The following is a 27,971-nucleotide window of genomic DNA, read 5'->3' on the forward strand; positions in this document are numbered from 1 at the left end:
CACTACACTGACCCTGTACACTCAGAAAACACGCGCCTTGTTTTTCCTTGCTGACACTTTGTGGAATTTATTCGAAGTCAGACTACAGAGGAAATTGCGATCATGGGTAAACTGCAGCCTTGAGAAAATCAGTTTTTTAAAGACTGCCATTCATATGCGATATGAATAAATTGATGGTGACATGTCAACGTTTAGAGCGGTCATTATGTAACAGTGCGTACATACAGCACTGAGTAAAATATGGTTTCTGCCTCCTGTTGTTTGTGAGCGTACGGTTTCAGGACTCGCAGAATGTTCTGTAAGTAGATTTGAAAGATTAGGCTTCTTATGAATGCGCTTTTCCTGGATTTGTTTGTTGAAGTCAGATAACCTGCAGCGTGACTGCGCCTTCAGCTCAAGAGTAATGACCACCGTCACTGCTAAAAGAATCAATTTTTCTTACAAAAAAAAAAAAACAACTCCAGCGTGCTTATTGTTGACAGACAATGGTACGGTTGAGTGACTTTCTCTGTTTCTACGTTTGTTTTTTGGGTAAACTCAGCGGCCCAAAGAAAGCAAACACAAAAATACTTCCCAAACACAAGATTTCTTCCAGTCCTTTAATTCCTGTGCCAGACAATTACTACATTGTGTTGTGGAAAAGATTTGTTGGCCCCATAGATTCCTACGTTCTCAAAGTATTTCCAATTGGTGGGAAACCGACGATGTTTCTCCTGTGATAGCTCTTCAAAACTTTGTTTCTGGCAGAAGGAGTCAATCGTAGCGTAGACAGAAAAGCCAGAAATGCAATTACAGGTATGTTTTTCTCTGCGCTCGCCACATTAGCTGTGGATTATTTCTTTTGCAACAATGCGTCTGTGCTTTGGTTCGGTGTTTGGGATGCAGTGGGGATAATGGTACTTCGAGGGACTGCATGTTTAGGAAAAAATAAAGAACCTGAAGAGTAACATGATTGCCGTGGACAGGTACGAACACATTCAGCAGCTCCTGAGAAGCTGTTTTTCATTCCAGGGTTTAACTATGCAGTGTGTGTGTGTGCGGGGATGCTCACACACCCACACGCTTCACAGTGACTCTACAAACAGAGTTTACTCTTCTGTCAATGAAACCGGTTGCATAACTCTGAAGTCATTTTTTGAACCAGACATCAGTCTATTTACATCAGTGTAAATAGACATCAGCAGTGGTCTGAAGTTGAAACATATGAGGTAGATTAGCCCCAGAAAAGCCGGTTCCTATAGCTTAGCACCAAGATAGGAAATGTGAAGAGAGTCCTTCAATGTCTGGCCAAAACGTGATGAAATCCACCCACCACTACATGTAAAGCTCACTAATGTAAAACACGTCATATCATGTTGATTAAATTAAAAAAAAAAAGAAAAAGAGAAAAACGTTGCCTGTAAACTATTTCCTCAGCTGCTGGCTCCAGGTGGACAATGATCAAGTTCATGGCTCGATGAAGTAATAAAAGAAAAAAGAAAAAAAGAACTGTCATTGGCAGCTTTTAAGATGTAGTAAACATTACAGTGGCGAATGAAACAGAGACGCATGCATCAAACGAACCTGAAACTAAAAAGAAGCTTTGAGCGGTGGGAGCAGGTCGGCGTGCAGCGGCGCTGGTCTGCAGGCTGGAGATTTGTGTGCGAATCCATCACCAGCGTCAGACTGGAGGGGATGTTTTCATGAACCTCAACTCAACATCGTAACTCAGTCGTCATTTCAGTCTGCACTGCTATTTTAGGTTACATTCAAATCCATTAAAATTTGTCAGTTGGCTTTTCTCGACTTGGTGCTCAGAAGACAGTTTCTTATCGGTGGTGAGGATTTCTTAGGCCAGGTGCAGAGGTTGCTGTCCTTGAGGACACTCCGGCTGCAGCTTGTTTTTAAATGCAAAGTTTAGATTAGAGATAGAGGATGTGTTTATTCTGGAGTCCTGCAGATTTATAGATAACATCCGTATGCAATCACACTCAACATAACAAACCCGCAGCACTGAGAATCACTTGTAAACTGTTTGAACTGGCACACGTCTGGCAACATGAACACACAAACAGCGGTGGCGCATTCAGAGTAACTGAAGGAATGGGAATGTCCAGAATCAGAAAGATATGTGGAAACCCCATTAAACTGGTAGCTTCCGTCTGGGAAAAAGTGACATTTGGTGACGTCCGGCCGATTCAGGATTATTCACTTTAATGCTCATTCACTCCTGAAGTGGCACGATCATTGTCCCGTGAGAAACAAAGCTTAGTTCTTCGCAGGGTGTGACTTTATATCATAGCAACAGTCAAACATCAACATTCTGGGAAGCTGCGCTAAAAGTGTTAATGAACTCAAACAGTGCAGACTCTGGAAAAATGTGGGCATCTGATTTCTGGGCAGTAGCTTGGACGGGTCGTCCTCCAGTCTAATCATTAACAGTGAGACAAACTCAGAGCCGTGTTAGAGGTGTTCTCTGCTAATCTTTAAATAACCGGACCACCATAGTTGAACATTAGAACACTGTGGAAAAACGCAGGCGGGGTGGTATACTGCTGATGATGCATAAATTAAAGACAAAGGTGCAAGCCTCCAGCTAAAGGGTGAAGCCAAAACCAAAGAGCAGCACTGCTCCATGTTTAATCCCCTCATTTATATTCTAACCGCTGAGTCTGTGAATTCGCTTCAGACTGATTTGAGGTTCTGAGATCTGCGGGGATACTGTACTGTATACATAAACACATTTTTTTCCCCCCATCTTTCTTGTAATTAGTAAAAACAACAATTAAAGCTACAATTTAGAGTGCATTACAGAATGTTAGGAATTTTTCTCTCCTCCGGGGTCGGGGTCACCACTGGAGCTTTCAGACCAGCTGTGATGCTTCTCGCCGTTACACAGTTACGTCACTTTAAAAGACTCTGAGGCTTTAATCGCCAAGCAAATGAAACTGCTTTACCTCACAGAGCTGTGTGGATGAGCTGTAGCAGTTGAAAAGAAAAATACTGAATCAGTATCAACAAAAGTAGCTCGGATTTTTAAAGTTTGGCATCTGGAATGAACGCCGCTTGCTGACTTTGGTTACAGAGCTGAGGGAAATCTGTCGACACCTTTCAGTCTGGAGGTGTGGGATACTTCACTGTTCAGCCGCTCTGGCAACGTGACAGTCTGACACACACACCCTTTCAGCTGACTTTGTGCATTTCAACAGGTGTGTGGAGAGTCTGGAGGCTGTCCAAGTGTGCGCTCTGATCTCGTCTCTATGATGGTATGTTTTCCATCCTGCCTCGGAATGAGATCATCAAGAAAGGCAGAAACCATTTCTCCAAGAACTTCTTGCTCATTTTTAGTTGGACATCAAGGATCTTTAATAACTAGACTTAAACTGATTAACTTCTGTGGTTTCCTTTGTTCTTTAACTCTGTTGCTTTGTTTCTCCTTTGCTTGCCTTGTCTTTATGCGTTCCGCATCTTTCCTGCTTTATTAAATCTCTCCAGCTTTTACTCCAATCTCCAAGTGATTCATTTGATCTCTCTCTCTGCAACAGAAGCCATCGACAAGTCATTTAGCTGGTACTTTAAATCAGAAACTCATCTGAGCTTTCAAAATCCATGTTTAGACAGTTATTAATTGAGGGTCTTCCAATCCAAGTGAACAGATTGCATTTGTTTGATGTTTACTTTCTCCCACAGACCTGATTCAATTCACTGAGGTACCAGTACGAAGCTGACAAATTATTAATTTGAACAGGGATGGAGAGAGTATTTTGTTTTTGTTGTTTCTTCTTTTAAATGCCAGTCTGGTGCTTTCACTTTTTTTCTTAGACAACAAAACTTCTCAATTATTTTCAGCAGATTTCCAAATGGAATTCCAAACATTTGAATCTTACTTTAAAGACAATTCTTTTATACTTTTATATTTAGAGACAGAAATCTCCTAGTCAGGTTGAATAGCACACATTTATGATAGCTATTAGTGTCTATTAAAATCTGTTTGTGCATTTTCATCGCTCACATTTATAACACATACAGTGATGGTGAGAAAATATCAGGCAAATAAATCAGCCAGCAGTTAGATCCAATTTCTAATTACCGCCGCTTACCTCTCCGATCCGTTAGTTTAATATGTGAACAATGTCAGACGGCATAAAAGTCACGAGTAGCCTCTGAACAAATGGACAGACAAATTAGACATTATTTATTTCCAATTACCTCTTTAAAATGTTAAATATGAAGCAACTGACCTTGATGAAAAATGAAAGATTAATAAGAGTGTCTCTCTGGAGACTCTGCAGGCGAGGAACATAAGTGGCAGCAGCTCATCCTGTCTGCATCATGCAGCAGGAAAAACACACTTCTGTCTCTGCTTCTCATTCGAAACCCACTGAAACATTAAAGATAAGACGTAGATACGGTCTACCAGAGCCTGTCCACTTGTTCAAGAATAAATATCAGCTAAACATGGCTAAAAAGTAGTTAAACAGTAGTTTCAGGACTGTATTTATGCTCAGTAGTATTCATTTTCTCTCTGAGATTTAGCAATATTTACATATAACAGAAAATTCAGGACAGCTTTCAAAACACTCAAAGGTCTCTGGGCATTTGAGAATGTCAAACTTCCTGATTATCTTCGCCGGCTGATTTCAGCTGCAGCATTAACAACGTCTTGTTCTCAAACACCTGCAGTGGAGAACAAAAAGCTTCTGTGATAAGAGCAAGAAGTCCAAACAATATTAATTTTAGGTCAGTGGCTCTGAGTCAAAGCTGAGAAAGCAGACAAAATGACACTAGAGATAGAGCAAATTCATTCTCTGTACCTTTTACACGGTTTAAGCTTTATCACTAGAAGATAAGCATCGTAGACACTCAGAAAAAAAAAAAAAAAAGAGCCTGTGGGGTAAATCTGATGAGAGAGATGAAACACTTTATTGCTTGGAGACAGAGAAGATAGTGACATTTTTCTTTATGGTGATTACATTTTACTTGCACACATCCAGCCTTATCCCCAGTTCTTATGTCAAGAAGCGAAAAAATAAATAAATAAAAAAAGTTGATTTGTGTCGTCTTTCTAGTTGAATTGATGGGACAAACACGAGTAGATGTAAAAAAAAAAAGAAAGAAAGAAAGAAAAAGGGATCAATACATACGTTTGTTCTGTTCCTGCTGTAAACCTGTTTAAACTAAAGGAATAATGTGATTGTTCATAGATAAAGGTATTCCTATCTTCCAAAATGACAAGAAAACAAGACAACCTGCAAAAAAAATGGTTGCTTTATCACACTTCTATTGATCTTCTGTGAGCCAGTGGAGCCGATCCCTGCACATCCTGGTCAGGCCACCAGTGAACCACTGAGTAAACACAGACGACCACACACTCGCGTTTTACACTCACAAGCAGTTTAAAGCAGCTCTTTAATCACAAATGAGCAAAGGATAAAGTAGTTTTGGCTTCATGTGTTACATGATGACATAAAGCTAAACTTTGAATGTGTCTAAATGAGGTGGTTGTAATCTAAATCCATCAACAGGAAACCGCCGAGTGCAGAGCCGCTCTCAGAAACGCAGCAGGTCAGGAGCTTCAGGGTCACAATGGTCCTTTTTTTTTCAGTTTGTGGAGCTCGTTCATCCTGAAGTGCATACCAAGCTGTTTCCGAAGACCATGCTCTGAATATTGAATAGTCGCAACATGGCAAGAAAGGAGGGCATTATGCGTTTACCCACCACGGATTTCGCTTCCCCAGAGATCTATTATCTGTCCAAGAATCCAGAATTCTCTCTAGCTGCAGTTCTTACTAGTGTTGTCAGTGTATTAGCTGATGCTGCACTAACGCATCGCTGTCTTAACTCATTAACAAGAGCACTGTGCGTCTCTTTTCAGTTATCTGTGGCTATACTGCAGGGTTTATGTTTTCCACCGTGCACACCAAGAGTTCAGGTCATGAGCGCATTCCTTCTTATGAAAACAATTTGTTTTTTTCTAGATTGGTTATCAGCAAATTCTCCTGTGCCATACCCACTTCCCTGTGAGAAACACTTTGAAAGGCACACACACACACACACGCGCGCGCGCGAAGCAAATCAATGTGTGACAAAGACAAACGGCACGCAGAAAGGAAAAGGAGTGGGAGGATGTGATGGTACAGTTTTGCTCAGTTTTCCCTTCTTTCTGCGTGCATGAGGTCACCCGACCAGCGGGCCGAACAATCGATGTCCAGGGATTCTGCCGCTGCGCAGTTCAGGACAGAAAAAAAACAAAAAAGGTAGGAGACAAAAGTTGTTGTATGAATGGAAATACATTTTATTCCGACAGTTTATCGGCCCTATTCTCTGAAAACAGAGGGAGGTTTATTACAGACACACAATAGATGATATATACAAAAGCAACTGGTGGCATGAGCGGAGATAACACCGACACGTCGGCTTTAATCCGTACCGCGGTTCAGATGTTACAGTCTTTGTATTTATTGCGCCGCCGCTGCTGCCTGAGCTGCTAACTGCGCCTGCCTCTCCTGCTTCTCCTGCTCGGCCTTCACCTTCATCTCCTTCTCTCTCTGTGCGAGCATCTTCTTCTCAGCCTCCCAGGCCTGCACCCGGACCTCGTATTGCTCCAGGTCCGACTTCTCTGCAGCTGCCAGGCTCTGCTGGGCCAGAGCCGTCGCCAGGGCCTGGAGGGAGGCCGGCTCCACTTTATTCTGATCCTCCAGCTGGCTGCGCAATTCCTGAAGGGGCAGAGAAACAGCAAAAATCTGCTTTGAGCAGTTCAAAGACTAAACAGCGACTTAAAGCCTGACTACCACATGACTCATTAATATGCAGTCATGACAAAGAAAAGAGTTAAGCACATCTAAAACACGATTCAGCACTCTGAACCTGACAGTTAGCATTTTCAAAAACACAGAGAGCAACATGTGTTATCAGTGTTTGTATAAACAGCTGGTAGAAACCCCGCTGACTGGCAGGCATCAGACATTAAACAAACTGAGTGATTCAGGAAAACGGGCAGCATTCTAAGTGAGTTTTTCCACTATTTTTAACAGTTTTTCTTTGTTCTCCTCTAAGTGCTCCATAGAGGAAGTGTCCAATCGGTGAAATCTACATCCCAGCCGCTGCTTTTGGATCATTTCACCGGTCGGTAGGTGGTGGAAATGTGTCAAAAGCTCTAATGCAGCAACAAAGCCAGGAAAAAAAGGAAGAATGAGAGCTGAAAAATGTAAACTAAGTGGCTGTATGAGGAAGGAAATGTGCTTAGCACGAGCAGGAGGCCGTGCACGGTGATACTGGAGTGGAGGTAAGCAGGAGCCACTTCATGGAGAACTGAGTGAGCTTCACAAGGGGCTCCAAAGTGAGGCGAAGAGCGTGAAGCCGTGCTCCTGTCAGGCGTGTTCGGTTCAGCAGAAACAAACACTGCATTTGTGGACGTGTGAAAAGGAAATTCAAATGCAGAGAAGTGCCGCCGTACACAGCAAACGGACAAACCTTGAATCTGCTGACGTAGTGAGGGAGCTTAGCTCTCTCAGCCTGATCGTGCTCGTCCACAGCTTGGTTTTTCTTCTCTTCTTCACCTCCGGACTCCTCTCCGGAAGACTCTGTGTCTGAGGCCGAGGACAGCTCCTCCAGCAGCTGATTCACATAGACCAGCTAAGAAAGGAAAGAAAAATACAGGTGAGGAAATGTAGTATTCACCTTATTGGAGGGTTCTTTATCCAGGTACTGAATAACATCAGTGAAAACTCACACTTGAGGAAGATGCAGTGTCCTCCTTCAATGATTACAAATCAGACACGTACTGACAAATGAGGCTGAATACCCGATTTGACAACTCGCCTGTTAATCTCAGGAGGAGGGAAGATTAACTGTGACCTGGAGGCAGCAGCCGCCGCCGCCGCCACCTCCACCTGAAATGTAATACTTCCCCCTCTGTCCCAGGGTGTTATCTCCTCTCTCTGCATTACTGCCTCGCCGCCGTCTGACGCCGCTTGTTTAGCTCCCGCTGCACTGATTGTCTCAGACATCCTCAGATATCCAGGCTCCTCAAAATCTCATTAGATGGGGACAAAGCTGAACTATTAAACCGGATTAGACCTGCGACCACCGGCTGTGTACGTGCACATACATGTAAAGATAACAACAATGTGACAGCACGCGTGTTCTATCTCAGTGGATGGGAGACGTCTGCGTCACACAGCACACCTGGACAGGAACAAGGGTCTTGTCGGCTGTGTGTCACGCTTCATGTTTCGTTTTTGATCCTGCTCAGAGGGGAAACTTTGGCCGGTTCTGTCTATTTGGTCTTAATCTAACAGTTTGGTAATGCTGAGGGAACTTTACTGAGGATTGGGTTTCACAAGATGCTCAATTGATGTCGAACATTTCTCCCAGAGTGTGCAAAATAGTAAGAAAAGTCTGTGCAAATGAATGACTTTACCTTGCAGGCTGTGATTTACAATGTATAAAAGTGCTGTTTATTATCCTGCTGGTATTAAACAAGAAAGCAGAAGTCAGTTCCTCTCATCAGGCTCACTGCAGACGCTTTATCATAAGATATTTAGTTTTTCTCTTTTCTTCTTTCTTCACACAGTGTTCCCACAGCACTGAGGGATTAACTTTTCATATTGTGTGTTTTTTTTAAAGCCAAATTCATTTTTGCTGTCTAACTTCATGTTGTCACACATAATTCTGTGCTAGCGAGCATTAAACTCCCCATTTAATCTTTTATTGGCAGACACAAGCAGCAAAACACACAAAGCTCTCATTTGAATATTCCCATTTGCACATGTTGTGGACCATGCTATCATTCCTATTTGTTCATCCAAAAAATAAAACGACAATTTGCGTGCATGAGCATGACTTTTATAAACTTGGGATTTAAATAAATCAGGCTTTAATCTTTTGAACAATCTTTGAACAAACACATCTTTTTTATTTGTCCTGATGCTGGATGCTCATGACTCGGTAATGCCAAAACCTGTCAGGTTAAGAAGGATCGGAATAAAATGGATTGTTGTGATTCAGTTCTTACTGAGTCTTTGGACAGCTTGACGTCACCAGAGGCAGCCGCCACTCTTTCCATGACAGCCAGCGCTCGCTCCAGATATCCCTGCTCCCAGCTGAGCGGCATTCCTTTGAACACGACATGTATGCCCTTTGCAAACTCCACCTTTCCTGCGTGGGGTTGGAGGAGGTTTGGTAAATGAGACGGCGTGATGGAAAAACAGCCACGTGAATCAGTCACAGTGAAAACAATCGACCTGGTGGGAGCAGGAACTCAAATACCTAGAAGAGCATTGCCAAGTAACTGAGCGCTGACTCCGATGGTGGTGCCTTGACTGATGCCGGAAATGAGCAGCGAGGCCCCCAAAGATCGCTCCTCCGACAACTGAAAAGTGAGATATAAGTGGTTTGTTAAAGTTTCTGCAAGATTTCGGTGTTTCTACTCTACTGCATTAACCTTCTGCTACATTAAAATCCTTAGAATCATGAAAAGTGCTGATTCCTGTTCCACTCACAGTGAGTTGTGGTCTGGTTGCTAGGTAACAGCCCAGCGCGTACAGAGACAGGATCTGTGTGGAGGGGAGGTCGAAGGCCTCTTGAAGCATCACCTCTTCAACCAGCGAGCAAGCACCTGCACATTGATAACAAAGAAATATACCTGATTAAAAGGCAGCAAAGAATGGATCAAAGGTCTGAAGTGTTCACTGCCTATCCCCACAGGTGTGAATAAGATGCGATCAACACAAAATACTGACATTCAAACTGAAGGGTAACAAAATATCCCAGAACAAAATGATGTTCAGCTGTGATTAAATGGAATGAAAAAAAAAGGCAACGAGATGTGTCACATCAGGATACTAATTCATCTACAAGGCTGAAAACAACTAGAGAAGACAATCAGACTGATGCTTTATTTGTATGAAAATATATAAAATGATCAAACTAGTACAAAACATTTAAAAACTATATAAAATGTATTAAATTTTAATTTAAAATAAGTATGTCGGTAATGAGTCCATAGCTAATCAGGTAGGTCTCAACTAACTGTATCTGCAGGTCAGCTGTAGAGCTTGATATTTTCTCAGGTGGTGCACAATGAAAAGTTTGAGAAACACTGCTTGATAGTAAATAGGCATTATCAACAATACCTGGGCTTTATAGACTAAACTATATATTGTAACTGAAATGCTATGTTAAACTAGAGAAGAAACGTTTGAAATTTTCATTTTGACAGGCTGTTCAAAATTCAAGTGATTTATTAAAAATCCTAAATGTGTTCACATTTTTTCCCACCCGTGTGTGTGTGGCAAATTCTCTAAACACACGGTGAAAACACACAAAAAAAGGTCCTTACTTTTGAAGTCTTCATCCTTGATGTAAGAGTCTAGGAGCAGGTTGAAAGTGAAGTCGTCAGGATATATTCCATACTGGACCTGTACACACACACACGTACATTTCTCCATAAATACTGTGTCTGAGTTTCAATCAATACACTGTTGTGCAGATCATGCAGCAACAACAAGAAAACATCTGTCCCACATCCAGAACCTGTACGTTCCTGTGTAACATGCCACCAATCAAAACAAGATGTGGAGGTGGTTTTCGAGTGTGTTCCTCTTTAGCTTGCTGTAAACAAGACATCCCACTGTTTGGAATAATCTCACAATGCTGAATTACAAACATGCTTGATGTGATTGGGGCTGCACGTCAGTTTGATAATACATCTGGGGGGTTTTTGAGACAAACTGTAATGCTTCATACTGACAGATGAATGGCTTTTTTTCCCCACAGCATTTCATTGATTGTTGGCTTACTCACTGTACTGAAACCTTTTGGGGAAAAGATTCAACTACCTGTAACTTTCTGCCTTTATATCCCATCTGAATCAGGATGATACATTCCAAGTACAGCAAATATGCTATGTATAGAATAAATGGTGGGGGTATATGGTTTGGCGTACCTTGTTTTTAACAGTGTGCAGAGCCTTATCTCTGGCTCCGTATTTTAGACACTGTCGGATCCATCCGTGAACGGTCCAGTCTCGTAAGTACCAGCAGTTTGGACTGTGACGAAATCTTTAAGGGTAAAAAATAATAAGAAGAAAAAAACAGTGATCACATTTTGGCCTTGAAGATATATAAAGACACCAAACAGGAGATTTATGAGTCTGAAAATAACCGAATAGCTCAAAATAAACACAGTTGTTTCAAAAGTCAAAATACATCAGTAGAGTTGAAAAAACTTTTCATTGATTGAGAACATGTATGTCTCTTCTAGAGTAGAGTGACTGTGAAATTTAGCAAAACTTGTAATCCGGAGAATGGGTGCAGATTCCAGAGGGACGAGTAAACAGGAAAGGTCTGGAGTAGCTTTGAACAAAGAAAAGCATGTGGCTCGACATAAACAGACAATGCAACACACACAACAGACAATCCAACACACACACACACACACACACACACACACACACGGAAACAGCTGATATGTGACACAGAAAGTGTTGCAATGAAAGGACAGATTGTTCATACTTGTAAAGGTAGTACTCTGCCTGATCGACTTCCTCTCTAGATGATATGTTGTCGACAAACTGAAACACAAACAGAATGCACAGCTATTACACATCTTATAACTGCTGCAATAAAATTCACTAGTGTATTTAAATAAAGGTGCTGATTACCCGCGATATAGTCAGAGAACTAACTGGCAGATTCCTGTCATAGGTCCTGTCCATAGTGTTGGCAAGTACAGCTGTGGGAGAAAAACAACAAAGTCATCTGCAATCAACTGATAAACTCAGAGTATATTTATCATACACTCACTACACAGTCATCAACACTGATTAACTTCAAACTTTTCCAAACAAGTAGATCTTATCAATATATGTTTTCACGAATAAGGCCACAATAAGGTGAATACATGTAAATTACATCCACACTACAAAGCTCAACAGAGGATGGCTGCACCATGAGGCTGCAGTGCCACCCTGTGCTTATCAAGAGTACATACAGCTATGATGTCTGCTGGATTTACAGCCTGTAGAAGTTACATTATTTCAAGCCATTCTTTGAAATTCACAAAATGTAATATAATCTTCACTTCATCGAGTATCATAGAAACTGCGATGTAAAAATGACTTTGGCTGGGGCGATTCCAGCTGTGATCAGCTCTCATTCTGAACGAGTCTGGGTAAAGCTGGCATCTCGTTTTAAAAGATGGAACTGCAATAGTAACTTTGGGAGACTTACTTATTTTGCTGTTTCTACTATCAATCTTTGATTGAATCCACATTTTGAGTAAACAAAAAATGAAATAACATAAAACCAAAGATGTTGAAATTAACACTTTCTTTATCTCTCAGCTGCTCAGCAGACTATCAGAATCCATCTCACAGTATCCCCTGCTTACTATACTGGAACATCAACATTTTGGTAAATAGATGTCACTATTCTAGTCCTTTTCCACTGCTTGAGCTCCCCCTGAAGCGCTATACAACATTAATGAAATTCACACACCAATGATGCCATGCAAGGCACTCAGTTCATCCACTGGAAGCAATTTGGGGTTCAGTGTCTTGCTCATAGACACTTTGAAATGTGGAATCGATTGTGCAACCTCACATTTTCATCAAAAATTTCTGAAAACTTGCTAATGTACCGACATGCTGCTGCAACACTACAGCTTTACCAATAGATAATCTCATTAATATCACAGAACTCTAATAATATAAATCAAACTGAGGGACAAAACAGCTACTCACATTTTGAGTTCTTTTTTTTCTGTTAACACTGTTGTGTGTATAATCATTACAGAAGCATCTATAATGCAACTTTCACCGACAAATGAGAAGTTGTACTGATATTTTTACTAAAGTGCAGATGATCAATGCTTGATAAGAATATGATAATTGGTGTAGAAACATTTTGAAAAAAGCAGCAAAAGAAAACCCGAAGTCTGCATGCACTTACTGACACAGTGCAAGAGTAGCTGTGTGCCTGGACTGTTATTAAATGTGATCTGCCAGCTGAGGACTGATCTGAGGACTTACCCAGGTTCTGGGGATCCTTGACTCTCGCCTCCCACAACTGAGTGTCCGTGTAAGCTGCTGAGAGCAGCCATCGTTTGACTGGAAATACAAACAGACAGCCAAGGCATAGTGGTACAAATACCTCATGTGTACTAATGTGTATTTCTTTTTAACCATAAGCAAAGATCTGAGCAGAAGCTGCTCCATGGAGGTGGATACATAGTTAGCTAACATACAGCTAGCTGAAGACATTTTACTGTTACTGTGGACCGTAACAAGCAAAAAGACAGACGGTGAAGCATCAATCACGTTTAATAAAACTCATAATATTGTCATTGTTTATAAATAAGACGATTCTACCTGAAAGAGATGGAGAAAGACATTTAACTTTGACAGATGCAGTCACACAGCGCTTCCACAAGGAGGCCGCCATCTTGGAATTTACCATCACACAGCCAGAGAGGGGGAGGTCGGTTGAAACCAACTGCGGTGAGAGACACCAAAAAATGAATATTGTCAGGAAACCGACACCCAACATCCACGTAGGTGTTCATTTATATATTCAATTTCTTTACCATATATTCTAAGTTAAAGTTTGTTGACATAATGCATAACTTACGTAGAATATTTAAAAATGATACTTAGTTACATTTAAAATATTTTGTTTATTCATATTCATAGTAATGCAATAACATCTATTTTCCAGAAGCAGTCTTTGTGGAAAAATGTCTAATTTTTCATAGTTTCAGTGATTTGCCTGTAAACTTGGTACACACAGAAGTCTCAGATAGAGACAGGCCTGCGCTTTGAAATGTGAAATTTCAAAAGTGTAACAAAATCTGTCTAATTTAGACCCTCACTGTGATATTTCGATGAAAATAAGTGCTTTTTATGACACCGTTTCAGAAAAGTAGAGTATGCAACATAACAATGAGACCTGGGACAGAACAGCAGATGGCAACAGTACTTCAGGAGAAGTTAGTGTTCCACTATCAAGAATTGCTAATTTACTAGCATCAAAGCTAATTTCACTTTGTCCCACTTCTTTTCAGACATGTTCAAATAGTTGTGTGGATGTATGCATAGAGATTACTTATAGATTATATATGGATATATTTGAGTTTGCAGTGATGATTTTTTTTATTGCCTGTTTTAAGTGTTTTATGGTGTTTAAACATGTCTGAATAAAGAAAAAAGCATTCTTGTTTATGAAAACATGCATATTGGAGGCTTCAGAAATCTTGTGCATTGGAGGGACAGGTTTTTCCCACATCAATCTGAAGAGGTAGAATTTCTTTTTTGATAAAATTTCAGGTTGTTCAGATTAGTTTGCACTAAATGGGAAAATATTAAAAGTGTTCTTATATTTTTTTGCTTAAAATCAGTGAACAAGTGTGTTTACTTTGCCTCTTCTTTTTTCAAATGTTTATTTTGTACGTGTCCCTTGAACTTGGATGAGTTTGGGGCCAGTGCGTGGACAGCAGAGGGCGCTGTTTATGCAGGGGTCACACTGACCTACTGGGGATGAAAACATACATTTTGACACTCCACTTTACCCTGTGGCACGACATTCAAAACCCAGTTGTCGTCTCTCAGCATCGTGAAGGACTGATTTCTGAATCCTCTCAGCACCTTTCATAAGCATTTTTGAAATTTGACATTGCAAAAAAAAAAAAAAAACTTTCATGCATCTCTTCTCAGTAAAGTTTGACCCGACATAAATAAGGAACAAATTTGCATTTAAAATCTTAATATGTGGAGTGAAATATGTTGAAGGATGATTTTTTTGTTTGTTTGTTTGTTTTTTGTTTCTTTTGTCCAAGTGCTGCAGGAGGACAGCCTGCAGCTATTCTTACAGCGAGCTGCTTGGCTCTGGGTCAAAGGAGGTGACAGGTTGAGAGTGGGGTGCGGCAGTTTTGCCAAACAAAACGTGGAAGAATTTTACCACCATCTTGTTTTCTCTCTGACCTGCAAAAACAGGAAGCTCCTACCTGAGATACACAGGAGAGAAATCAATAGAAGTCCATTCTCCTGAAGACACACCTCTCCTTTCAGGAATACACAATGAGTGGACGTCTGTTGTTGGGGTCTTTGCTTCCCCGTTGTGCTGATTTGACAAAAAGCAACACAGGGCATGAAGAATTCTTATCAGAAGCTTCACTTCTTACTGCTACAGTGTTTCCACTAAATGAATTTGTTTCTGAGACTAAATGTATTCTGAAACATGTTTTTTCATTGTATATCACTCACGGGCATCCCCTGTCTGCTTCTAATGTTTCACTTCCCGTGCTACAGAACTTTGTGGCCGACGATAAGAGAAAGATATATGTTATTCAAAATGAATTATGTTTAAAAATAAAAGTACAGCAGCTCTTTGAGAGATTATGCACCACAAAGAAGTTGATTTAGCTTTGACAGAGAAGATTTCGCAGCTGCAACCCACACATGCTTTCTGCTCATCCTACAAGTGCATAATTACGGTACAAAAAAAAACTCTGAAACTGTAGTTTATTAGAAAATCTAGCGAGTGTCAAACAAAAGCAGAACTGTATTGACTGTATGTGCTATGTGCAGAAATAAAGATAATACTGAATAAAAAGGCTTTATGTTGACTTCTGACAGAAAAGATACAACATTTACATATAGATAAGATTTTTTTTTTTAAGTAAATGAGTTCAATTAAAATTGCTCCAGTACAGAAGAACACATCAATCATCCATCTGGCAGATATTCTCTTCTCCAGTTTTTATTTTATATTTCCAGTTTCAGAGAGAATGTGAAATCTTTTTCACTTACATGACAGTGAAGTATATTTTTGAGAGAATGAAACAGGATGAGAACCACTTGACACCCCCGTGTAATCCAAACAAATCACTTGTTTATTTAAACCAGATTCACTAGCGATTCTTACAGGGTTGCAATGTGGACATTAATGACGGGTACAGGATTCTCTGAATGTAGAAATAGAGACTATTGAAATCGCTGTAATCTAGTGGTGTAGTTGTCAGAAATTTCTTCTGATGCCAGAAAGGAGTCATCTGAATAGTTTTATTTTCCCTTGTTTTTAAATTATTGGTGACTGTAATTTAATCTGTGTGTGTGTGTGTGTGATTGTTGTAGATTACAGAGGATGGCAGCTTGGATTCTCTTGAACCTCGATGGAACGGGCATCTGCTCTGGACGCCAGTGGCAGCACTGATGGATCCCAGGATCAGGAGCTGCGTTACTCTTGTGCTCCACATTGCTGATTCCCAGGGTGTGTACTATTCAAATTATTTTCCTCAACTGGAGTGTTTTCTTAATCTAGGACCCCCACGAGGAGTCAAGACGTGTTATGATCAACAGTGGTAGCACTGTCAGTTCTTTCCATTCCCCTCCTCATTCTGTTAGGACTCGTCAGTCTCTTATCCCAGCAGAACTCTTGTCTTGTTCAGGATATCGTCCGTCCCTCCTAAACTGTGTCCTCCTCGTGTCACACATATCTGCTATTCTTGCAAAAAAGAAAAATACACTAAAAATGAGCACTTTTTACATTGAAATCCAATTTTAAGGAAATGTAAAATAGAGGTGTCTTAGAGAAAACAATTGAAAAATAAAATATATTTCCATATTTGTCATCAACTTACCTTAAGTTAGAGACAATAAAAAAATGACATTCTGGAGGCAAAAACAATGTTTCATCAACACTCCAAATACTGATAAAGTGTATGCTTTGCTGTCGTAGAGAGCAGTTTGTCAAGATCAGTTTGTTCAGATCGTGATGACTGTAAAGCAGAATATCAACCACAAGGTTAACTTTCCCATCAGACGAGTATTCACTTGTTCTGGTGGTTCGCTCTGGATTCTCATGATTTATTCTGTTTCAGTTCATCAAAAATGTACTGCATCCTTTTGAAGCGCCGTCTTCCGTCGAGTCTCTAAGCTGTGATCAGTTCTAGACGTCGATCTTTAAAGGCAGCCCGGTGCGACGCCGCCGAGAGGAGCTGATCCTGGGACAGAGACGGTGACACATCCTCTCTCTCTCTCAGCCAGTGGTCGGGATTGAAACGTGTAGGTGAGGAAAGGAAAGAAGAGGAGGATGTGAGAACTTCCTCAAACTATTTGCAGTTTCGCTCTTTGGGACTTGGTGGTCGTCATTGGTAGAAATGGAGAAGCTGCTGTTCTGCATTTCATCTGACAAGAAATGACCCTTTTTACCTGAACTGGCACAACAAAGCCAGGGCCAGTGATCTGATGGCGTGAGGTTAAAATTCAGGGAGCATTGTGTGAACTGAAACACACAAACCTGTGCTTTGAACAACCTCTTTAACTGCATCACAATGCAGCAGAACCTGGATACGTGGTAGCTGTCATGTATCGTCTTTAAATATACAATTTGAGAGTTTTTTCTTCATTTCTTTGATATTTAATTTTCAGTGGGGATTCTGCAATGAGAAGAAACAATGGTTTTTTTTTTCATACAGACGTATGAAGCCTTTGTCTGGGACACCCACTGTGTCCGTCACTGCTGTTTGATCACAAGCTAAAAGAGAGAAGGGGAGAGGTGTTTTCTCTTCCTCTTCCTCTGCTTTGAAAGAGAAGCAGGAGAAAGGCAAGCATTTTGAAACTCACAGCAATCATTTAAAATGTTTTTTTTTTCTCTGCAAAGACTGATTGAAAACTTCTGAAAGCATTTAAAAATATACAGATCGACTGTGTAAGTTTTTGCATTCGAGCTTTTATTTTGGTAATTTGAAACAAAATCATATTTCAGGCAATATTTAAAAAAAAGAAAAACAGCAGGAGAATCAACTTCGGTGATTTTATTAGCAATACATCTAAACATTGGACAAAAAAACAAGAGAAATCACATTTTATTTCAGACAGAAATTCAAGCTGTCCTATGTTTAAACCTGTAAAAAAACAAAATTATTACACCTCATATGTTAGATTTTTACAAAAAAAAAGAGAATTAGCAAAAACCATGTTCAACTGCTTGAGTCGTAAAAATCATTCAACGTAACAGATTCCAGAGAAATAATTAAAGGCAAAGCTGCATATTTCAGTGAATGTCACAATTACAGTGATAGAAAAAACAAATTAAAACCTGAAACATATTTTTTTAAATTTATTTACATAAAGTAACAATCATAAAAATTTCACCTCACAAACAAAAAGAATCCTCAGTCAGTAACTTTTATTCATTGTATATATACTCTGTAGAAGCGGCGTGATTCACAGCTTCACGTTAGTTTCTTCATGTTTTACTTTCTGCTGCGATCCGTCTGTAGTTTGCTCTGAACTGTTGTGTGACATTCTTTAAAATCAGCCTCGCTATCAGACCTGCACACTTTCCTTTCTCCATGAGGGAGTGTCTCCTGAACATCCTCCCTATTTTCCTGTCAAAACAAATAACATCATAATCGCCAACGTGCATCTTTTTGAAAAAGAAAAATATTTGACTAACTTTTTTATTTTATGTGCATTTCTCCAATTTTAACAGTTATCTTAACTTGACTCTGTTACATCAGTGACCTCTTACAAGTCGTCAGACTTGTGTTTCCCCTGCTCTGGCTCGTCTCTGTGGTCATCTTCTGCCTCTGAAACAGAATCGAAGTGGTGTGCTGGTTTACAGACTCGGTACACCTGCTCACCTGACTCTGTGTCAGAATCACAGGATGTTACTGTCTGTGAGCTGCGCTCTCCTTCGTCTCTGGGTTCTACAGATTGTCTCTCTTCTTTGGACTCGATCTCAAATGTCTCATCCTCCAAGCTGTGCTGGTCCCTCTGTTGCCCCGCTGTTTCCCCCGGGGTCAGTTCGTCTGGGGAGCTCGGTCCTCTGTCCTCCAGCTCGGCGGCGTACCGGTCCTCGCAGGCTGCGTCGTGCTGGTCCACCTCGGGGCTGTACTGGCTCCTCCTGTACAGACTCTCGTCGTCCTCCTCCTGACAGGAGCTTCCCGGGACGCTCTCTCCGTCCGACTGGGAGAGACGCAGGCCGGGCAGGCCCGGGGTCTTCTGGGAAAGGTCAAAGGGCTCCTCTTGGCTGAAGTGAGTGAGGAGGCCCATTGGACTGGACAGACAGAACCGGCCTCGCTGTCTAAACACTGGAGGAAACAAGTAGCTGCATTAGACGTCGTTTACCACACAGACGATATGCATCCACAGAGATGTGCAGGCTTACATCTTTCATCCAGGCCTCTGTCCATCACTCCATGTTTGACCTTCATGTGTCTGGTGAGGTTTCCCTTCAGGGTGAACTTGCTCGGGCAGTAGAGGCATTTGAAGGGCTTGCTGTCGGAGTGGAGATGCATGTGACCCATAAGGTTGTGCATCCTGTTGAATTCCTTCCCACAAAGCTGAGAGACAAGACAGAAACCGAGAAGTTCGTCAGTATAAATCATACAAGTTTGTCTCAATCAGCTACACGTCCTGTATGGATGACGTTTTCATAAGGAAGGATCAGCTGACTGATTTGGAAGAGCTACATTTTTCCATTTCAGAAGGATTAACCAAACTTGACAGTCATCCCTTCATCCATCAATTAGATAAAACCAAGCAAAAAATGTTGTTTTGTGATATTCACCCACAGAAATTATTTTTCTAGTTCTATTGGGGCTTTATTGTAACTTTTAAATTTTTTTGCAAAGACATAATAGCAAGAGTTGGCAGATACATGCAGCAGACTAGCTGTAAATCACGATTCATCAGTTGAAACCAACCACTTAACTCTTTACTGTTTGTGTCAGACGGTTTTCTCTCAATGCCCAATTGTTGTAGAGAAGACGTAATCATGAATGAATGTGCAGGCATTCAGATACACATAATAAACACAGCCACACACCCTCCTCCCTCCTTCTATCCTTATTCTCCTCTTTGTCTCTCCCCTTCTAACTCCGTGACACACACACACACACACACACACACACACACACACACACACACACACTAGAAAAACAGAGAGAGACAGAGGGAGAAAGAGGAAGCAACATTGAGACAGGGCCAGGAGGAGAACAGGGAAGGGCAACTCCTGCGCTGTCCTTCCTCTGCATTCTTTTTTATTAGGGTGGTCCTTTCCTTCAGGAGGAGAGAGGGACTGTAAACTGTCCAAGAGGACCGTGAGAAAACAGGAAGCTCCCTCCAGCAGCAGAGAAAGCGAGATGAAATCTATTTGCGGGCCCCGTTCTCCAGGGAGGCTCGGGGGGCCATTGTTAGAGAGGCATTTTGTGTAGCGATATCCTTCCTATGGACAAGGAGGCTTCCACTCTCATAAACCCCTCTGCTATCTGGTCATCGTCTCAGGCCTCGCACACAAAACGCCGAGTAAAAGCAGACACTCGTCAAAATTAGAGAACCTCTTCAAATGCAGTCAGTGATAAACATCGACAAGTCAAGTTCTGCATTTAAAATCAGACTTATTTAAATTCTGAAGCTACTCAGTTTTTTTTTTCTTTCATTGCAAAAAAAACAAAACAAAAAAAACCCAACATATTAAAGAAACAGCAATACATTTTGAGGAGAACAAAAATACTAATGATTACTTATGAATAGCACTTATCAAATGCTTATCGAGAATCCTTCAAGCTACATTTGTTGCGTCACATTTGACCAACCTTGCATTTATAGGGCTTGATGTCCGAGTGGACGATCATGTGAGCCTTGAGAGTTTGTTTTTGCACAAAGCTCTTGAAGCACATCTGGCACTGGTAGGCCCGTATGTTGGTGTGGATGAGCACGTGGCGCTTCATGTTTGCCAGCAGGGTGAACTCGCGGCCGCAGATGCGACACTTGTGCTCCTTCACCCCCTAAAGAAGAGAAAATGTGGAAGACAGTGCAGCAGATGAGTGATAACTCTTTTAAAAATGACTATTGATAAGTTACTACTCCTGCATAATGAAAACAGAGCATCAAAGAGCCAGAATTTAAAGGGAAACTGCAAATGAAACGTCCTTTTCGGCTCATATCCGAGCTCTTCCAGACATTTTCACCATTCAGAATGTGAAGGAGCAATAAAATGATTTGACAGCGAGGGGGATACCTCCAATCAGGGCCAAGATGTATGATTTTGAGTCTAAGAGCTGTCAGAAAAACATTGACGAGGTGTTTTTCTTTCCTCCTTTTGTTTCAGACCTACTTTGTGAGTGAGCGTGTGCTGTTTCAGGTGGTGTGACTGGATGAACTCCATCCCGCACTCGCTGCAGATGTACGGTCGGATGTCTTTGTGTTTCATCATGTGGTTCTGAAGCTGACTCGGATACTGGAAAGTCTTCTGACACTCTGCACACCTGCAGGGACAACAGGTATTCAGAAAAACAGGGCACTGAGATGTTGAAACAATAGTCAGACAATTTGTAAAATGTATGTTTTAGATGTCACATCTAAGAATAGCATTTCATTTCTTTCGCTAATTTTGAGCCTGTGCTCGATGCTGGTTAGTGCTGTATGGTATAAAGACTATAATTTGGATCTCACTTTTTCCAACGTTTAAATTCCTCATGCATCCAAAAAGCATATTTCCATGAAACCACTGCACCAAAAACTCACTATTTTGTCCTCACCTGTACAACGTGGGCCCTCGATGGACAGTCAGGTGTCTCTTCAGCTGAGCCAGTGTGGGAAAGTCCAGACCGCACTCCACGCAGACGTTCTCTTGTCCCTTTTCATGCTTCAGCTCGTGGGCTCGGAGCTCGCTGGGGTAAGCAAAGCCTCGACCGCACACACTGCAGCTGGAGGCGCAGAGACAGCCTTCATGAGGAGGGAGACTTGGATAGAGACACAAAGTGGTCCGGAGCGGACGATTTACCTGTACGGCTTCACGTCGCTGTGCTGCATCATGTGTCTCTTCAGGTGGCTGGTCTGCGTGAAGGCCTTGTGGCACACCTGGCACTTGTGGGGCCTCATGCCCTGATGTGTGAGCAGATGCGTGTGCAGGTGGCTCAGCTGCTTGAACAGCTTGCCGCACAGGTGGCACCCGTGTGGCTTGATGCCGTTGTGGCCCAGGATGTGCGTGACCAGGTTGTACTTGGAGGTGTACGACTTCTCGCACATGCGACACTTCCATCGCTTTTTGTCGCCGCCGACGTCGACGTAGTAGCTGTCGTCTACGTGAACGCTGAGGCCCAGCTTCTCGGCGCTGGTCGTCCCGCCGCGCGGGGCCTCATCCCGGGTCCCGGGACCGGAGCGGGGGTCCTCTTTGGGGTAGAAAGCACCGGGTGACAGGTGCATGAGCGGTCCGGGCATGAAGAAGGGGTATGGGAGGAGGCTCGGGTGGAGCGGTGGGAAGTAGGCATGGTGGAGGAGGAGGGGGGAGGGAGGCCAAACTCTGGAAGGACTGAGAGGCTCCTGCTTCACCTGCACGGGTAGACTCACACCGGATGGTCTGTGGTGAAGCTGCATTCTGCTGAGCTCGATCATACCGGGGAATTGTTTAGGAGGGGGCGGGAAGGAGAACTGGAGGTGGGTGAGGTCTACTGTCTTCTTGCTGCTGCTCTCCTCTGCCTCCTCTTCCCTCTCCTTGTCTGGAAATTCACCTTCCTGGGCGTCCGCTCTGAAAGGGCTTCTTTTGGGTTTGCGGAGTCCGTCGGTTGTCGTGTATCTGGAGCTGAGCACGGGAAAGAAAGCCGGCGGGCTGAACGCGCTGTATCTGTCTGCAGTGGGCGACAGACCCGGATTTCTCGGCGGGGAGAATTTAGGCTGTTTAAGGTAAAATGGAGGCGGGTTTAAGTAGAAACTGCGCTGAGGTATGTGCCGTGGCTCATCTCTGAGAGGGGGACTTCTTCCAGGAGAGAAGTTTACTTCATTTTGCTCCATCTTCCACCTGCATGAAGAAAACAAAAATGGTGAAGAATCAGTCAGAATGATCACATAAAATTACAACACATCTTGTAGTGCATACATAAAATCTGCACCCCGTCAAATGTGGATCAGCAAAACACTTTTTTAGAGGACAACTTACCTAAAAACCACAAACACAATTGTAGTTCAGAACTACAATCAGGTGAACAACAAGGATGTTATTTATTTATTCAAGCGTGAATAGCTAGTTCGGACTTCAAAGATACAGACTCTCTTCACAAGGTTCACTTGCACAGTCATCTTAGTACATCTTAATCTTTGTACCACACCTTTCAGTGGTAAACTTGAACCCTTTCACTTCTTCCTTTCACACACATCTCCTCCTTGCCTGAAATTAGGAAGTCATCTCTGAAACGCTCACCTCCAACCTCCCGCATACATTTCGCTTCTCTGTCTCTTTTTTTTTTCTCTGCTCTCTTCATCTTCTGTTGTTTTTTTTTCCCCACTGGTAGACAGGGAGAGCTTCCTCTTTTCTTCTTCTTCGCTGAAAGTTGATTTTTTTTTTATCTGAGCTTTAATTAAACAGCTGATAACAGTCTCATGTGAAGATGTTGAAGAAGCTGCTCTCAGCATCTGAACTGCAGAGTGCTGCATACGTGGGCTTCATAGTCGATGATGTTCATGGACGGAAAGATAATGAGGAGGAACTATCTTACTTCTGCATGACATTTAGAATAGAGCTATACATGAATACACATACACGTGTTCTATTCCTACTTTCATATTTTTATTAATCAGAAACAGATTATCATTTCTACTCACTCAACTAAAAGGAGGATGTCTGCAACAAGTTGCGAACCTACTGAATTTTTTTCTCACACTTCCACCAATTGATGTTATGTGTAGATGCATTTCTCAAATAACTGAATCATTTTTATCGGTTAAAAATACATAATTCAGTAGATATTTTGTAAGATAATTATAAAACATTATTGTGCATTTTTTTAATGTAAAATATATTATTCAAAACTAATAATGACAAAAAAATGTTCTCAGTTCAAAACCTGCTTGAAAATTATTTCAATTTAGTGAAATTTATCATCAGATTAACTACTTAACCATTTCAGCACTTAACATACATTTACATATATGACAGTGTGTTGAAGATTGATGGAACTTGCAAGGATTAAAGTACTTACATCAATAATTTTAAGTCATTGTTTCTCCAAAAAAAAACCTCTGAAAATGTTACATTAACTCCCATGTGCCCACAATAACTGAGAAATCTCTATTTGTTCTGTAATAATGAAAACGTTCAACAATGTAAACATGGATATTGAAGAATAGAAAAAATCACACTGCATGCACAAAGACCACACAGATATTGTGATTATCTCAAGGATTTAAAAACAGCTTCTAGCTGAAGCTTTCTAATATTTCTAAGCATTGTCAAGTTGTTTCCTAAACATACTCTTCTCCTTTATCATCCCTGTGACTCCCACCAAAGCCTCCCTGTGCAGACCCCAGCCCGTTCTTGCCTCGCGGTGCATTCCAAACAATCCATTAAAACCGAAGCCCCTCCTCACATGCCAGTCAGTGCCCAGTAAGTGTGAGGCTGCAGAGAAGTGTGAGTGTGTAACTTACCAGCTGAGTCTAGTGGAGTGTGTTTTCTGTGATGCTGCCGCTGCTGCTGCTGCTGTACCTGCACCCTCGTTCTCTTCCTCCTGCTCACACTACAACCCTCCTGACAATGAGCCGCCCGTCCACGGATAGCATTTGAAGTGACTTAAGAAAGAGAACAGGAACAATCACTTTGTTCTCATTTTTCAGATGAGTACCTTCGGAGAGAAGGAAGGAAGGGAGGGGAGAGGAAGTCAACAAGCCTAGTGCCTTCCTGCAGAAAAATAAGGAAACACTAGATAGACATCTCCATTTCTCTATGAAATAGGGATATGCACAGCTTCGGAGGAACGTGGGGAGGAGAGATCTAATGTTTCATGATAAAACAATGTAATTTGGATGCAGATGCATGATGACATGCTATGATGGAGGATGGCCCGGCTGTGAAAATCATATAACTTGGTCTGTTTATCAAGCTTAAGGAAATGGAGGTTGAGGATGACTTTTTGAACATATGTCAATAATTGAAGCGCAATTTTCAAAAAGTTGTGGGAAAAATCAAGGTGTTAGCAGATGTTTAAAAAATGTCATCATGAAAACATTTTAACTGCTGTTGGTATGGAGCATGATGTAATTAACAGAAAGTGTGAGGCTCATGATGGACACACACACTTATTGTTGCGCCTGTATGTTGTGTTCACAAAGTGCACAGTGTCACTGAACATGCACCGGCTTTAATTCATCCGCCTTCTGCAGCAGCCTGGCAATATGAAAACTGTAAGACAACCATGAAACATGCAGAAAAACTACAAATGAAATACATCAGCACAGCCACTAGGAGGCAAGAGTGGCCTATTGTCTAAATTGTTTTCCTTCAGACAAATATATTTTTTTCTCTTCACGGTGTACCTGCAACTATGTCTTATAATCCAAACAAACTAATGTCCCTTTTCACTCACACACAGACGTGTGCAAACACTGATGATGAGATTATCTTTTTCTTTGTTGTTGTTTTATATGGATGAGCTGGCAGTGCAGTGACGCTCACGCCGAAGTAAGTGAGCTCACGTCATTAAAACGGTGAAATTGTCTTTTATGGGTTGTGGCTGATCATTAGCTGTATTAATTAGCTCATGAGACCAATTAACCTCAGACCTTGAAGATGTGTGTGTGCCCATTCTTGCCAGGAATTAAATACATTGTGCGTGCATGCGTGCGTGAGTGCACACTGTTGGCTTTGAATACAAACATCCCCATTGGCCTGCTGAGTCGCCATGTTGGCTCTGAGGGCCGAACTTCTGTCCGAGTCTTCTTCACCTTTGAAATTGCTTTTTTTTTCTCCCCCCCCAGCTAACAAAAGCCCTTTATTAAAAGGAGCAATCAAAACATATATTCCCATTTTAATAAAAGCACATCAGAGTCATACAGTGCTCGTGGCCCCTCGTGCCTTTAATACTTTCATCTCCACATGCTCTTCTTGACCCTTCTGACTTCACGGTCCTCGCTAACATGCACGATCACGCACCTCTAATGATCCTCCAATGCGCGGAACAAGCCGGGCCACATCAGCGCCACCCGGCCCTTTGACCTGCCCTGCCCAGCGGCCATCTTCATCTCCGGTGGTGACAGTAACTAAGATGGGCTCATTAAGGATTTTTAAGTGGCTTTTGGGTTTCTGTGTCACTCTCAAATGAGGCTTTGGAACTATAAAAGACATGTCCGCAGCTTGATGCGAGATAGAGAAGTCAGCAATCATCTGCAAGCATCTGAAGCGAGGACTGGAAGTAACAGGTGAGTACATTCGCGCTTTGAGCGTTGACTTCAGTGTTTTTAGTCTGATTCAACTAATGTGTTTCTGTGATTTTTTTTCTCAGGAGAAAATGACTGGAGCCGCCGTATCTGTGTGCCTGCTTTTCATCCTTTCTGTGTGTTCGGCGTGTTATATCTCCAACTGTCCGATTGGTGGGAAAAGGTCCATCATGGATGCACCATTGCGCAAGGTAAGCCGCAAGCACTAGGCTTCATTTTTATGATACTAATTCACTGTTGCAAAGATAAAGGAAGTAGCAAATATTTTATTGGATTCAATTAGCAAGAGATTAGTTTTCATGTCAAACCACATATCTCTGTCGGTAAACTTGACACCGTCTGGCCTACGGCCTTTGATTGAGATAAGGAAAAATGATACGTATCTCAGGAAGAGCAGCAGATGAGTTATCACACTTTCCAGGGGAACATATGAAACACTCAGCTTGAGATTTAGGACAAAAAAATATAATGTGCTAACACGTTCACACACACACACCCATCAACGTACTGAAATCTACACATTAGTCAATTCCTACAATCATTTTAGGAATCACTGACAATGATTTTGAAATAACTGTAAACTGATGTGAAGATGAACTCTTTGTTCCGTCCACTCTAGTGCATGTCCTGTGGCCCTGGCGACAGGGGCCGCTGCTTCGGCCCCAGCATCTGCTGCGGGGAGGGTCTGGGCTGCCTGCTGGGCTCCCCAGAAACCGCTCACTGTGTGGAAGAGAACTACCTGCTCACCCCCTGCCAGGCAGGAGGGAGACCCTGCGGCTCCGAGGGGGGACGCTGCGCTGCCTCGGGACTCTGCTGCGATGCAGGTCAGGTGAAAGAAGTATTTTGACCCTTTACTCTAGATTGTGACAGCTTCAGAATACTTGGTTGAAACTGAAATACGTAATTGTTTATGTTATGCATGTTTGAGTTGTTACAGTTGTAGCGTTCAGTGTTGTTCCTGATGCAGCCTGAGCAGCCGGGGTTCCTCGCTTTACTCAGACTGCAGACTAGCAGTGACTTGCAGAGGACTTGACAGGCTCACTCCTGTAATCTCTCGTCCACCTCTGCCCTCAAAATACAGTTTAATCTTAACATTTTTTTTTGTAACATGGCAACACTCAAGAAACCGAGAAACCAAGTCTCGCTCTACTTTAGTCTCTTGCCATTAAAAGGTTCGTGGTTCCATGTCACAGAGTCTGATAACGACTGATCATAAAGTGATTGTTGCAATAACAAATGAGTGCGGCCTTAGATAATAACGCAGCTTCTTCTTTTCCACAGAGGGCTGCAATACTGACCAGTCCTGCCTCGTGGAGGAGGAGGGAGACGAACCAAACGGCCAACTCGAGGGCAGCGACCCCAGTGATATCATCCTCAGGCTCCTGCAACTGGCCGGCCACACTTCTCCTCACCGGATCCACCAATGAGCCGCCGCCGCCGCCGCTGCCGCCGCCGCCGAGGCCCCGCCAGAACCGCTCCATTCCTGGGGACAGAACGGGACTTGTGATTGTGTTTCCATGTTTGTCATCTTGATCTTTCCCTTGGAGTGCTTCTGTAGAGTGCCTTTGTCAATATATTTTTCTGTATGAAAATAGAGATGAATTCTGACACTGGTCATTCAGATAAGTGCATGCTGAAATAAACTTTTGAGACGGTATAAAATGTTGTTGTTTCTCTTTTATTTTGAAGTCAGTATTTTGAAACCTGTGCAAACAACTTAAAATATTGAAAATCTGTTCTCCAGGCATTAAGCACCAAGTCAGCATGAGTCTTATCAGGC

General features: G+C 42.0%; 3 protein-coding genes across 6 annotated transcripts; 1 reads left to right on the forward strand and 2 right to left on the reverse strand.

Moving 5' to 3' along the window:
- Positions 1-6,256: 6,256 nt before the first annotated feature.
- On the reverse strand, positions 6,257-13,439 carry mrps27 (mitochondrial ribosomal protein S27). Its single transcript, XM_030105477.1, has 11 exons — positions 13,352-13,439; positions 13,013-13,090; positions 11,645-11,715; positions 11,496-11,554; positions 10,928-11,042; positions 10,322-10,400; positions 9,483-9,598; positions 9,250-9,352; positions 8,996-9,138; positions 7,453-7,614; positions 6,257-6,695 (listed from the first exon to the last, which is right to left on the reverse strand). The coding sequence occupies exons 1-11, from the start codon at positions 13,437-13,439 to the stop codon at positions 6,438-6,440; spliced, it is 1,272 nt and encodes a 423-aa protein (XP_029961337.1). The 3' UTR covers positions 6,257-6,437.
- Positions 11,019-27,877, forward strand: LOC115398623 (isotocin-neurophysin IT 1-like). 3 transcript variants are annotated; one of them, XM_030105481.1, is made up of 4 exons: positions 11,019-11,023; positions 26,257-26,382; positions 26,811-27,015; positions 27,473-27,653. In XM_030105481.1, exons 2-4 carry the CDS (start codon positions 26,263-26,265, stop codon positions 27,616-27,618), a joined length of 471 nt encoding a protein of 156 aa, XP_029961341.1. In that variant the 5' UTR covers positions 11,019-11,023; positions 26,257-26,262; the 3' UTR covers positions 27,619-27,653. The 3 variants fall into 3 exon arrangements, with proteins under 3 accessions (XP_029961341.1, XP_029961340.1, XP_029961339.1); XM_030105480.1 differs by lacking the exon at positions 11,019-11,023 and adding an exon at positions 26,127-26,173 and having other exon boundaries at positions 26,258-26,382; XM_030105479.1 differs by lacking the exon at positions 11,019-11,023 and having other exon boundaries at positions 27,473-27,877.
- znf366 (zinc finger protein 366) lies at positions 17,741-24,517 on the reverse strand. Of its 2 annotated transcripts, none has more exons than XM_030105474.1 (7): positions 24,407-24,517; positions 21,771-22,784; positions 21,526-21,693; positions 21,102-21,252; positions 20,581-20,772; positions 19,152-19,326; positions 17,741-19,074 (listed from the first exon to the last, which is right to left on the reverse strand). In XM_030105474.1, the coding sequence occupies exons 2-7, from the start codon at positions 22,775-22,777 to the stop codon at positions 18,509-18,511; spliced, it is 2,259 nt and encodes a 752-aa protein (XP_029961334.1). In that variant the 5' UTR covers positions 22,778-22,784; positions 24,407-24,517; the 3' UTR covers positions 17,741-18,508. The 2 variants fall into 2 exon arrangements, with proteins under 2 accessions (XP_029961334.1, XP_029961333.1); XM_030105473.1 differs by lacking the exon at positions 24,407-24,517 and adding an exon at positions 23,962-24,059.
- Positions 27,878-27,971: the final 94 nt, after the last annotated feature.

The sequence above is a fragment of the Salarias fasciatus genome, chromosome 12 (assembly GCF_902148845.1).
Source record: "Salarias fasciatus chromosome 12, fSalaFa1.1, whole genome shotgun sequence".
Classification (NCBI taxonomy): domain Eukaryota; kingdom Metazoa; phylum Chordata; class Actinopteri; order Blenniiformes; family Blenniidae; genus Salarias; species Salarias fasciatus.